Below are 13,352 nucleotides of genomic sequence, written 5' to 3'. Positions count from 1 at the left end.
AGCATCGTCAAAGAGCTCTCCAACCCCAGCGTCGAAACAACGACATCACTCCCTCACAAGACCTCTGCGATGCACTCGCCTCGTTCTTCCACAGCAAGATTGCAGACATACACAACAGCTTTGGCGAACAGACCACGCACCCAACCACAGAACCAACGCCCCCCACCACCACCCTCCGTGCCTGGACCCCGGTCAGCACTGAAGACACCATCCACACAATGAACACCACCCACTCCGGATCGCCAACTGACCCATGCCCCCACCACGTCTTCAACAAGGCCGACTCCGTCATCGCACCCCAACTCCGGGACATCATCAACTGCTCCCTCAACACCGCCACCTTTCCAGAGAGCTGGAAGCATGCCGAACTCAGCGCCCTCCTGAAGAAACCATCAGCAGACCCCACCGACCTCAAGAACTACCGCCCCATCTCTCTCCTCCCGTTTCCTGCCAAAGTTATCGAGAAGACCGTCAACAGACAGCTTGCCGCCTTCCTCGAGACGAACGGATCCCTCGACCACTCACAGTCCGGCTTCCGAGCCAACCACAGCACCGAGATCGCCCTCATCGCAGCCCCTGACGACATCCGAACCCTGCTCGACAACAGGGAAACAGCGGCCCTCATCCTCCTGGACCTCTCTGCAGCGTTCGATACTGTCTGCCACCGAACCCTAGTACAATGCCTCAGCAACGTCGGAATCCAAGAGAAAGCACTGGAGTGGATCATCTCCTTCCTCGCCGGAAGAACCCAGAGAGTCCACCTCCCCCCGTTCAGATCCGAGGCCACCGAAGTCATCTGCGGCGTACCACAAGGATCATCACTCAGCCCCACCCTCTTCAACGTCTACATGAGCCCCCTCGCAGCCATCGCACGCCAACACAGCCTCAACATCATCTCCTACACCGACGACACCCAGCTGATCCTCTCCCTCACCAACGACCCCGCCACCGCCAGAACCAACCTACACGAAGGGATGAAAGAAGTAGCCGAGTGGATGAAGAACAGCCGCCTGAAACTGAACTCAGACAAGACGGAAGTCCTCATTCTTGGATCATCACCCTCTGCCTGGGACGACTCCTGGTGGCCCCCGGCCCTAGGCAGCGCACCCAAACCAACGGACCACGCACGCAGCCTGGGCTTCATCCTGGACTCCTCCCTCTCGATGACCAGACAAGTCAACGCCGTCTCATCATCATGTGTCAACATCCTACGCATGCTCCGAAAGATCTTCCGATGGATCCCCACCGAAACCAGGAAGACGGTCACCCAGGCACTCGTCACCAGCCGACTGGACTACGGAAACACCCTCTACACCGGAACCACAGCCAAACTGCAGAAAAGACTCCAATGCATCCAGAACGCCTCCGCACGACTCATCCTGGACATCCCCCGACACAGCCACATCTCCGGACACCTGAGAGACCTGCACTGGCTCCCCGTCAGCAAGAGAATCACGTTCTGTCTCCTCACCCACGCACACAAGGCCCTCCATGACCTGGGCCCCAGGTACCTCAACATCCGCCTGACCTTCTACACTCCCACCCGCCAACTACGATTAACCAGCTACGCCCTCGCCGCCGTTCCATGCATTCGAAGAGCCACCATGGGAGGAAGATCCTTCTCCTACCTGGCAGCCAAGACGTGGAACTCCCTCCCCATCCACCTCCGTCTGACCCAAGACCACCTCTCCTTCAGGAAGCAACTTAAGACCTGGCTGTTCGAGCAGTAGCGGACCCCCTCCCCCAAGCGCCTCGAGACCCTCCGGGTGAGTAGCGCGCTATACAAATTTCTTGATTGATTGATATTTGGCACCACTTTACATACTGTAGAGGTATGCTATTTGGAAGCTGTTCGTGTGGTATTATAAATCATTGTTTTAACTTTATATAGGCAAGTTTGTGCAGGGTTTATGCCAACAGAAAACAGCACTGGTAAGAGCAAATTGAAAAGGAGTATAATCGTACCCAAGTGCTTTTAAGTATCGCAATACCTTGTGTAAGGATTGCCTCTATGCGCTATTACTTTTGTCATTAGTCAGTGCTATTTTGAGGTATCAAAAACGTATGCCACTAATTTTACTATTTTGATAGAATACGAGTTTATGTAATAATAATGATACTAACCAATTTCATTTATTGAATTTACCAACCTCAGAAGGATGAAAGGCTTAATTTTGACAGAATCCATTCTTGTGTCCTTGAGATCAGTGCTGATGTCTGGAGCAAGCGTTTTATCTCCTAGCCTACTGCCAACCAAAATAATACATTGTGAGATTTATATATATCTTAGCCTATATGTGTGTGTGTGTGTGTGTGTGTATGTGTATATATATATATATACTGATTTGTGTATTCAATTGATTACTAGTGGCTGAGATCAATTGAAGCGTTTCTCCCCTTTTTTTAGGTCTCGGCGTCAACGCGCGGAAGCGCGTCTCCGCCGGAGATCTTTTGTCAGCGACTATGCTTCCCAGGAGACAGTCCCGGCCACGCGCATCCTTCCAGGCGATTTGTAACTGGAACGCGCGCTGTAGCCAGGCGCTGTCTCCTGGGAAGCGCAAGCACCACACACGCATGCGCATACACACACACACAAGCGCCCATGCACGCACGCACATACATACATACAGAGACACCACCCCTGACACATACACACACGCGCGCACACACACGTGCACCGAGGCCCCCTCCCCCCCCACCCACAGACACACACACGAGCGCTCATGCACGCACGCACCCACACATACAGCGAACCCACCCCCGCAGTCGCATGCATACACACACACACACGTGCGCCGAGCATCCCCCCCCCCGCTCCGCTCACCGGTTAAAGGCCCTCCGGACTTGTGCAGCCTCCGACCGCGGGGCTCTCCCTCGGTGCTCCTCCAGGCACTCCGTGGGCGCGGGCTTCACAAAACGGAAGTCCCGCCCCACGATAGGTTTCGTTTTCTCAGTCCCGCCCCACGATAGGTTAAGCATGCAGCTCGTCTGTCTGCTGGGCCGGTGTCGGCTCGGTTTGTATCCTCGTACTAAACACATTTTTTATCATAAATGTTTTACTTGCTGCAAAAGGGAAAGCTTGTTTGTTAATAGTGCACCCGTCAGCATTATGGAGCTAAACACATATTTTATCACATTTTTACTTGCTGAAAAGGAGAATGTGTTTTGCAGTGCATTTATCAGACTCACGTCACGCCGCTTGCTGCGGGTCGGGGGCGCACCGGCTTTTGTTTTCCCAATCACGACCAAACTGGCAGTAATATTACTTTTTTTTTTTAATGGTAAAACAGTTGATTTTAAAAGTTTGTCGAGCGCAGCCATGGCCATTGGAGAGAGTGGAGTGCCGTGCTGGTTTAATGGACCGACAAGCAACACGCAATGCGGCTTTAAACATATATAATAACCACGGGCATATTGATATCAGAGATTATATTTAGTTAGACTAAAGGGACAGGTGTAGTGAGTGCAGAGTAGTGAGTGCAGAGTGCTGAGTGCTGAGTGCAGAGTGCAGAGTGCAGAGTGCAGAGTGCAGAGTAGTGAGTGCAGAGTAGTGAGTGCAGAGTAGTGAGTGCAGAGTAGTGAGTGCAGAGTAGTGAGTGCAGAGTGCTGAGTGCAGAGTGCTGAGTGCAGAGTGCTGAGTGCAGAGTAGTGAGTGCAGAGTAGTGAGTGCAGAGTAGTGAGTGCAGAGTAGTGAGTGCAGAGTAGTGAGTGCAGAGTAGTGAGTGCAGAGTAGTGAGTGCAGAGTAGTGAGTGCAGAGTAGTGAGTGCAGAGTGAGTGCAGAGTGGTAAGTAGTGAGTGCAGAGTAGTGAGTGCAGAGTAGTGAGTGCAGAGTAGTGAGTGCAGAGTGCTGAGTGCAGAGTGCTGAGTGCAGAGTGCTGAGTGCAGAGTAGTGAGTGCAGAGTAGTGAGTGCAGAGTAGTGAGTGCAGAGTAGTGAGTGCAGAGTAGTGAGTGCAGAGTGCTGTGTGCAGAGTAGTGTGTGCAGAGTAGTGAGTGCAGAGTAGTGAGTGCAGAGTAGTGAGTGCAGAGTAGTGAGTGCAGAGTAGTGAGTGCAGAGTAGTGAGTGCAGAGTAGTGAGTGCAGAGTAGTGAGTGCAGAGTGGTAATGCAGAGTAGTGAGTAGTGAGTGCAGAGTGGTAATGCAGAGTAGTGAGTGCAGAGTAGTGAGTGCAGAGTAGTGAGTGCTGAGTAGTGAGTGCTGAGTAGTGAATGCTGAGTAGTGAGTGCTGAGTAGTGAGTGCTGAGTGCAGAGTGCTGAGTGCAGAGTAGTGAGTGCAGAGTAGTGAGTGCAGAGTAGTGAGTGCAGAGTAGTGAGTGCAGAGTGCTGAGTGCAGAGTGCTGAGTGCAGAGTAGTGAGTGCAGAGTAGTGAGTGCAGAGTAGTGAGTGCAGAGTAGTGAGTGCAGAGTAGTGAGTGCAGAGTAGTGAGTGCAGAGTAGTGAGTGCAGAGTAGTGAGTGCAGAGTAGTGAGTGCAGAGTAGTGAGTGCAGAGTAGTGAGTGCAGAGTGCAGAGTAGTGAGTGCAGAGTAGTGAGTGCAGAGTAGTGAGTGCAGAGTAGTGAGTGCAGAGTAGTGAGTGCAGAGTAGTGAGTGCAGAGTAGTGAGTGCAGAGTAGTGAGTGCAGAGTGCAGAGTAGTGAGTGCAGAGTAGTGAGTGCAGAGTAGTGAGTGCAGAGTAGTGAGTGCAGAGTAGTGAGTGCAGAGTAGTGAGTGCAGAGTAGTGAGTGCAGAGTAGTGAGTGCAGAGTAGTGAGTGCAGAGTGCTGAGTGCAGAGTGCTGAGTGCAGAGTGCTGAGTGCAGAGTGCTGAGTGCAGAGTGCTGAGTGCAGAGTAGTGAGTGCAGAGTAGTGAGTGCAGAGTAGTGAGTGCAGAGTAGTGAGTGCAGAGTAGTGAGTGCAGAGTAGTGAGTGCAGAGTAGTGAGTGCAGAGTAGTGAGTGCAGAGTAGTGAGTGCAGAGTGCTGAGTGCAGAGTAGTGAGTGCAGAGTAGTAAGTGCTGAGTGCAGAGTAGTGAGTGCAGAGTAGTGCGTGCTGAGTAGTGCGTGCTGAGTAGTGCGTGCTGAGTGCAGAGTAGTGCGTGCTGAGTGCAGAGTAGTGAGTGCTGAGTGCAGAGTAGTGAGTGCAGAGTAGTGAGTGCAGAGTAGTGAGTGCAGAGTAGTGAGTGCAGAGTAGTGAGTGCAGAGTAGTGAGTGCAGAGTAGTAAGTGCAGAGTAGTAAGTGCTGAGTGCAGAGTAGTAAGTGCTGAGTGCAGAGTAGTAAGTGCTGAGTGCAGAGTAGTAAGTGCTGAGTGCAGAGTAGTAAGTGCTGAGTGCAGAGTAGTAAGTGCTGAGTGCAGAGTAGTAAGTGCTGAGTGCAGAGTAGTGGGTGCAGAGTAGTGAGTGCAGAGTAGTGAGTGCAGAGAGAGTGTGCAGAGTAGTGAGTGCAGAGTAGTGAGTGCAGAGTAGTGAGTGCAGAGTAGTGAGTGCAGAGTAGTGAGTGCAGAGTAGTGAGTGCAGAGTAGTAAGTGCTGAGTGCAGAGTAGTGAGTGCAGAGAGAGTGTGCAGAGTAAGTGTGCAGAGTAGTGAGTAGTGAGTTTGCAGAGTAGTGAGTGCAGAGTAGTGAGTAGTGAGTGTGCAGAGTAGTGAGTGCAGAGAGAGTGTGCAGAGTAGTGAGTGCAGAGTAGTGAGTGCAGAGTAGTGAGTGCAGAGTAGTAAGTGCTGAGTGCAGAGTAGTGAGTGCAGAGTAGTAAGTGCTGAGTGCAGAGTAGTAAGTGCTGAGTGCAGAGTAGTAAGTGCTGAGTGCAGAGTAGTGAGTGCAGAGTAGTGAGTGCAGAGAGAGTGTGCAGAGTAAGTGTGCAGAGTAGTGAGTAGTGAGTGTGCAGAGTAGTGAGTGCAGAGAGAGTGTGCAGAGTAGTGAGTGCAGAGTAGTGAGTAGTGAGTAGTGAGTGCAGAGTAGTGAGTAGTGAGTGCAGAGTAGTGAGTAGTGAGTGTGCAGAGTAGTGAGTGCAGAGTGAGTGTGCAGAGCAGTGAGTGCAGAGTGAGTGTGCAGAGCAGTGAGTGCAGAGTGAGTGTGCAGAGCAGTGAGTGCAGAGTGAGTGTGCAGAGCATTGTGTGCTGTTGAGTGCAGAGTGCTGTGTATTGGCAATGTTAATGACAATGCCATTTATTTTTGATTTAAAGAAAAAAAAATGTCATGAGCAATGCCAATAGCTCTACCTTTAATGATGCCGAGACCATTGCATTGCAAATGCTTGTTTGTATTTCTCTTCCATTTCAGTGACTTGTATTTCAAAAATATTTTTCTTTTTTCCACTTCTGGTTGTCTATTCTATCCTGCCTTCTATTAAAATATATCCAAACAAAAGCAGCAGTGTGTTCCTTTCCATGAATTCATTTAGTACAAACTCTGGTTGATGTTTTTCAAGACTATTGGACTATGCATCAAGTGCCTGCTAACAAGAAAGTTGAGGAGAACATTTCTCAAAAGATGATACCTCTAATTTCAGAGATAAAATGTATACATTTGCCTCTGTGGTCCTCATTTTCAAGTTGGCGAAGTGCAAAAACTGGTGATTTTTGTGCCCGTATTAGCTCTGGCATAGACTGAGTTGAGCGCAAGGAACGGTAGTAAAACGGAGCACTAAATGGAGGTAAATTTGGCAGCAACAGGTGCAAAATATGGCGAAAATATTCAAAGGTTAAAATGTTAGTTGCACTTTGAAGTTCTTGCCCCCCACCTCCCAGATTAGCCCTGCCCTCTACATGACAGTTGTTTTACATTTCTCTTCACTTAGTCCACAAGTCAGGCAGTTCTCTGTATTACATTATGGTGATCTTATCTTCACAAGAGTATTCCTGTTTATGGTAACATGTTTATCGTATCAGCAAGATGGCTCGCGGAGTTAAGGCCACGCTGCAGGCATCTGCTATGACTTTCAGGCCAGTTTAAATATAGCAAGCCTTTCATCCTTCGCAGCTCGATAAGCCAAATACCAGAACTTGGTTCTAGCAATACGGTGTGCACAAAGCGCCTAGACACTCTCTAGTGGTACACACCATTGACATGCCTATGTGCCAGGCTCGCATCCCTGTAAACTAACAATTCTCACATGTTGGCACCGGAATGCCATGCAAGTGAAACCGTGAAGCTAAGAAAATGACTGAGCCCTGTCACTCCCAGCATCAAACAACATCAGTTGCAAAGTTTACATCCGGTCAGGCCCTGTAATGTACTGAACTTATTATCGCCTGGAAACGGACAGCTACAGCTGTCTGAAGCCAAATGCTAAAAAAGTTCTAAAAAAGCAAGTTACTATTTCAGAAGCGTGGATTATACTTAAATTGAATTTCTTAAAATAAAAAAAAAGTATGGATATTTTTATAGAAAATTCCCTAACTTCATTTACAAACATGCATATATGGCAGAAGCAAATGAGAATTTGCATATTCCTCTTAATTATACAGAAGCACTTGCTGAAAATGATCAACCTTTTACGATGAACCCAAAAAAGCTGTGAAAAAGATCAATAATGTAAGCCTCACCTAAAAAGGACATCATTCCACTTCTTCCATAGTTATGTTTTATAAGTTCTGTTCTCCATTTAGCCAACAGTTACGTAGCACTAACGTCACAGTGAAATCCAGTCCTTGGTGACTTTACATCTGTGTATCCAATTCCACTTTTTATCTTCATCAAAGATAATTTATATCTAAATAAACCCACAGAAATAGGTGAGTTAGAGAACGAAAAAAAGTTTTTATTTTACAAAAGACCACACTTTCCTCACATGTTGTTTGAAAAAAATTACAATAAACGAATCTATCAAGATGTATATGCTGGGCAGCTGGATTCTATTTACACAGCACATTAATCCACGTTTGAAACCATTCAGCTCAATAGTTCTTCTCTTGGAAGGACCCGCCACATTTGCCCATACTTTCTCTTTCTATGCATTCCATAAATAGTATTTGCTGTTCCATTTGAGGAAATCCGTATTTTTGCTGTGTTCCCTCGAGAGGAAACATGTCATGTAAAAGAGTTGAGTAAACATAGCAAGGTAAAATTGCCAAAACCATTCCCTCATTTGCATGAGACCACACCCCCATGTAAATGAGGGAGAAGCTCCTTGTCATTAATAGGATGCAAAATGTGCACCGACGCAATTGGTATTACAGAAGAGACCGCTTTAGCGTCTGCTGGGCCTTCTGTAAGAAAGTAGTGTCCCAGGGTGCGCAAAGGAGTGGAAACACCAGTGCCCCCCGCACCCATGCCTCTGATATTCTCACCTCTGCAGCGGTGCATCCTGCTATCAGCCTCAGCCACACATTTCTTGTTGCAGTAATGCTCCAGTTACTTACCAGTAATCTTCATTACTCCGAGTATTGTCTTCCTCGCCACATGAGTTCCCATCCCTCCCTCCCTCCCTGTTTGACAATCGGCTTCATGTGGTTGCTTTCGGGGATTGGTAGTTATACAGGAATTGGGGTGGGTTGTGCCTCCTTCTTGTACTGGGTCAAGGGGGATGGTTGTCGGCCATGTTGGGGAGAGATGGGAGGAATGGAACATAAAATTGCTTTGGAGGGTTCTGGTGTGGAGCTGAAGCTCACTGTGTAACTCTGGTGGCGAGGAAGACTTACGAGGAGGTAATAGGCTTTTGCATTTCCAAATGCGGAAACTGTCACTGCTTTATGCCTGCTGTTTCTGTGCAGGTTCTCGCTGTAACTTCAGAAACTACAGATGTGGAAAGTAGGATTGAAGGATACCTTAATCCCACCTGCTTCTCCAATGTAAGATGTGGTTCTACACTGGATGTTTCACTAGTGGCTACCACCTTAGGGCATTGTTTTTTACTTTTTAAATTGTAATGTGAAATATAACTTCTAACCTTTAATTAGAAAATGTTATCAAAACAAAATTTGCATCAATTAGGTAAGGTGGACCACTGACAGAGTTAAAGTTTTATTACCAATTGCTGTTGTGGTAGTTAGAAGATAAGGAATAGATTCTGCCTGACTCCACCTGAAGTGAAGCCCCATGGTACAGATTTTTCTGTGTCAAATTATACGCACTCAGACCTTTTGTTGAACCTGCTCTTCATCTGCCACTTCAAAGGATGACCACAAAAAAGCCAGGGTAAGAAAGAGGAGTTCCTGGGTATGCCAAGCAGGGCACCTGTGCCCGAATAGAATGTGCCACATCATTCTGCATTGAGAAGGAAGGCCACGAATTGAGAAGTAAGGCCACCAATTTCGACGGAAGGCCACCAATTTTGACGGAAGGCCACCAATTTAGATGGAAGGCCACCAATTTAGACGGAAGGCCACCAATTGAGAAGGAAGGCTACCAATTGAGAAGGAAGGCTACCAATTGAGCAGGAAGGCTTGCACAAGAGTGTCTGATTATTGTATACCGCGTCTTTGACTTCTTGCCAGTTACAACGCAGAAGTGTGCCCTGGTGAAGTTATGTTTCCACCACACTATGTGCATCTTGGGTTGGCTCGGGAGCAGGCCAGAGAGGCTTCATAGGTCCCTGGTCAAACACGTAAAGAACACTTTGTGGTTTTAAAGACATTGTTTTTATCCCATGAGATAGTTTTATGTGCCTTTTTCAATGTATTACCATGAGGAGTTTTTTTTTCTTTATAGCTTTTGATCCTGCGTCTTATATTCTTAATTTTGAGAAAAATTTTTATTAACCATTTGTCATTTCGACTTACGTCGTATGGCTCTTTTAAGTTCTGTAATTCTTAACTTTATTGGTGTTTGGCTAGTCGTTGCACAGATACCACACACACACTTTCCCTGTGGAAAGCCTATATACTTGATCCAATCTTCTAAGGTTAAGCTAGGGATTACTCACAGAAACCTGTTTACCCGTGCCAGGTTATTTGGGAAGTTTGAGAGCTCAGGCACAATTCAACTCACATTCAGATTTCCTACACTCTGGGACAATAATGTTAACGCGTCCTCATGCAGATTACGCTCAAATAGCATTTTGTAAAAACCTTTTTCAAACATTGAAAATGTATCAGTAGAACTATTTCTTTATATTAACATTGGTAATTCGACAGAACAATAAGCTAGGTAAGTGAAACAAGAAGCTGGTGCAGGTTGTAGTTGACGGTTCAAGACGTTGGAGCCAATCTGAAGTCAGTGGAACAAGAAACTGGGGCCAGGTGGAAGGGTGGAAGTGGGTAGAACAAGAATAGAGCTAGGCGGAAGTAGGTGGAACAGGAAATTAGAGCCAAGTTGAAGTAGGTGGAACTGAGGCAAGTCGAAGTAGGTGAACTAGAAACTAGAGCTAAGTTGATGTAGATGGAATAGAAACTGGTTACAGAAAGTGGAACAAGAAGCGGAAGTCAGGTAGAAGTTGGAGCAGGAAGCAGAAGTCAGTCTGAAGTGGATCCCTCTACAGAGATCATGGAGTAACAGGGAGTGAAAACAGTTGTGATCTGTGGGGATCTTTCTCTACTGGAGCAGAGGCAGCATCTTCAGAAAAACTACACACCACTCCATAGAAAGTAACCAGGATCACTGATAAATCCCCTTGTACTGCATTCATCACACCCATGGAAGAACCTTTGGTGCATACATTACTGGTGAATGATGGCACATTCCCTTTCTAACACCTATGTTTTATTTTTCAGGGACACTGCAGGGCAGGAGAGATACCAGACTATAACAAAACAGTACTACAGAAGAGCCCAGGTAAACTTAGCATTACTATGTCCTTTGACTTATGATAAGTGATGGAAAATACTAGTCATGGATCACATCAGCACAGTTCATTCAACCTGTGTATGACTTTCTGCCTTTCTTTGCTTCTACGGTGTAATATTGTACATCCACATGACTGAGATTAGGTTGACCTTGGTTCTCCAGGTATAGATTAGGTTATATTTCTTTTTATTGAAGACTATCATGAAGGTAGTTTTTAAGAAGGGAGCCAAGCAAGGTTTAGGTGGTGGCACAATGCGTTTCCTGTTTTTGAATGTCTTACCTGTGTTAGGACACATCTTTGGGATTCTAACCATACTTGTCAATTCAAGAAGTGCTATTTACAGATACACATTGGGCAGGTACTGGGAAACAGGAAATGCAAGAAGGGAAAATCCAGGAGGAGAGCCTTTCCAATAAAAGCATCCAAGGTCTGCAACAGAATTGATGAAGGCCTGCATCTTCAGTTCTGGATTTCAGAATGGAATTAAACATCCTGCTCTCTAAAGTGTGCTTCAGGAGTCATTGATAAGGGTACCCAAGATTCTCAAACGCAGGGATCCTCACACCGAGGAACATCTCCACTCCCTCTTTTATCCCTTTTAACATGATCCTGTGGTTCTGCCCATTCCCTTCTGTGCACATTCTAGCATTGCTACCTCCTCTCTCTACCAATATATGGAGCACTCCTGCTCCTTATCTAGGTTTGTACCCTAGAAGTACAAGTACAGGCGTACATATAGCGTGTGGTGCCACATTATACAAGGTTGCGTCTCCTTCGTGTAAGTCCAGGGAGCTTGCATGGAGTGGGCTTGAGAAGGGGCATAGGGTGGAGCCTTCAGGAGGACATTTGGAGCAACCCTGTAATTTAAATCATTAAAATACTATCACTCATTGGAAGAGCTTAAGCAACCCATTCATGGACACTCTGTAGGGCAGATCCTCAGAGCGGGTCAAGACCCAGTAATCCACTATCAGATATTTTGCAGCAAAACATACATAAATGAAAACTGCGGATTTTGTCTTCGACCATACCTGCAAACAAAAGTATGAAAAAAGGGGTATTTTGGTTCCGATAAGGGAACAGACGTCGAGTGACACCTGTTGAGGTGGACGGCCCAAGGCTTCACTTAAAGAAATGCCTTATGGGATAGGTAGTTGATAATGAAACAATCAAGGCCCTCTATCTTTGAAAGCATTTTTAAAAGTTAAATAAGGTGTAATCCAGTGCTTTATTTGAGCCAATGATTTCGGGTGCTTGGCTCCATCACCTACTTGCCTGCACCTGCAGTTTTGACAGTCTGCCACCTGGTGGTGCTGTTTGTCTAATTTAGAGCAGTTCATAATAGTTGTTTATTAATTCAATATACATTCAAAATGACCAATATCTGTCACACAACCATTTTTATAGCTTTGGAAGCTTCAAATAATCAGGACTGCCACTCTTGTAGGAGTATGATGGTTAGTAGTTGTGTTGTTACTGTAATATGAAGCGCTGACAGCGGCACTAGGTGGTGAAAGTGGAAGTGCCCTCCTGATGAGGGCCTTGGCACTTACTTCTTTACAAATTAAGCACTGTTGTATTCCATCTTAAAAAGAAATCCAAGTAGGAAATACAGTACACCCAATTATCATGTTTATCATAATAAAACTAATGATAATTATAATATTTTGAAAAATAACATTGAAACCAAAATATAAAAACATATTACAGTACTTTTAAACCCAATTTCTGCAAGCGACATACACACATTGCAGACTAATATGTACACAATAAAGCACATTCATTTGTTAAGTGGATTTACAATGACATTTCTACATTTTAAATTAATGTTGCTAGTTTGATCAGTACTAAAATAGATGAAAAGCTTGGGATGAATGTTTGAATATTGTTCTTCAGATTTATCGAGTTAGTACTCTGAAAGAAAATTTAAAAAGAGCTAATTGCAGATCAAAATGTTTTAAGGAATGTATAAGAACTCCAAAAATGTAACTTGTATGTGCTTGGTCTCCAGAAAATTGCAACATTTGCTAGCAGTCGGTCCGCTTGAAAAGTGTGCAAGTCCATGGTTTGGATACAGGGACCAGTCTGTCTTTCTGGAAAGCATGGTGTGAACATCAAATGTTTGGTTTCCGCTTTAACTCTTCTCTCTGTTTTTAGGGAATATTTTTAGTCTACGACATCACCAGCGAGCGCTCGTACCAGCACATAATGAAATGGGCCAGTGACGTAGACGAGGTAGGACAGTTTCATTTCTGGATCAATTTATCTTAATGTACATTTTCGAGTACATCGTGATTATGTGAGATGCTGCTGACAAAGGCACTCCGCGCCTTGTGCAGGACTGGCACGGATAATGCACAGGCTGTTATGTATTATAGCCCACTGCCGAGGGCGACACCGGTTGTTAAAGGCCCCGAATCCGAGTTTTACAGTCGAGCCACAGGCGAGGGCCTTTAACAACTGCAAGACGGGCTTTACGATTATTAGAACATTCCACCCACTGAGGGTACCATGTTCTCCATTAGAAAGGGAGAAACAGAAATGTTGGAGCAGAAGGCCTGTAACAACTATTATCAGCCCTGAGCCACTTTGTGGTCTTTAATGGAGCTCCCAACATTCCAATGTTCGAGTTAGTGTTGACGTGCTCGAGACTAACAAGTAG

The 13,352-nt window shown here is 46.0% G+C and overlaps 1 protein-coding gene across 2 annotated transcripts in view; it reads left to right on the top strand.

Annotated features, from left to right (window-relative positions):
• Positions 1 to 13,352, top strand: part of RAB15 (RAB15, member RAS oncogene family) — a 343,974-nt gene that overhangs the window by 286,288 nt on the left and 44,334 nt on the right. For both annotated transcript variants that reach the window (XM_086937105.1, XM_086937106.1), the window contains exons 3-4: positions 10,617 to 10,677; positions 12,848 to 12,925. In XM_086937105.1, coding sequence (XP_086793231.1) covers positions 10,617 to 10,677; positions 12,848 to 12,925 — 139 coding nt within the window. The remainder of the gene's footprint in view (positions 1 to 10,616; positions 10,678 to 12,847; positions 12,926 to 13,352) is intronic.

Source organism: Lissotriton vulgaris, chromosome 9 (genome assembly GCF_964263255.1).
Source record: "Lissotriton vulgaris chromosome 9, aLisVul1.2, whole genome shotgun sequence".
Lineage (NCBI taxonomy): Eukaryota > Metazoa > Chordata > Amphibia > Caudata > Salamandridae > Lissotriton > Lissotriton vulgaris.
Note: the sequence above shows the minus strand (reverse complement) of the source record. Positions and strands in the feature narration are given on the sequence as shown.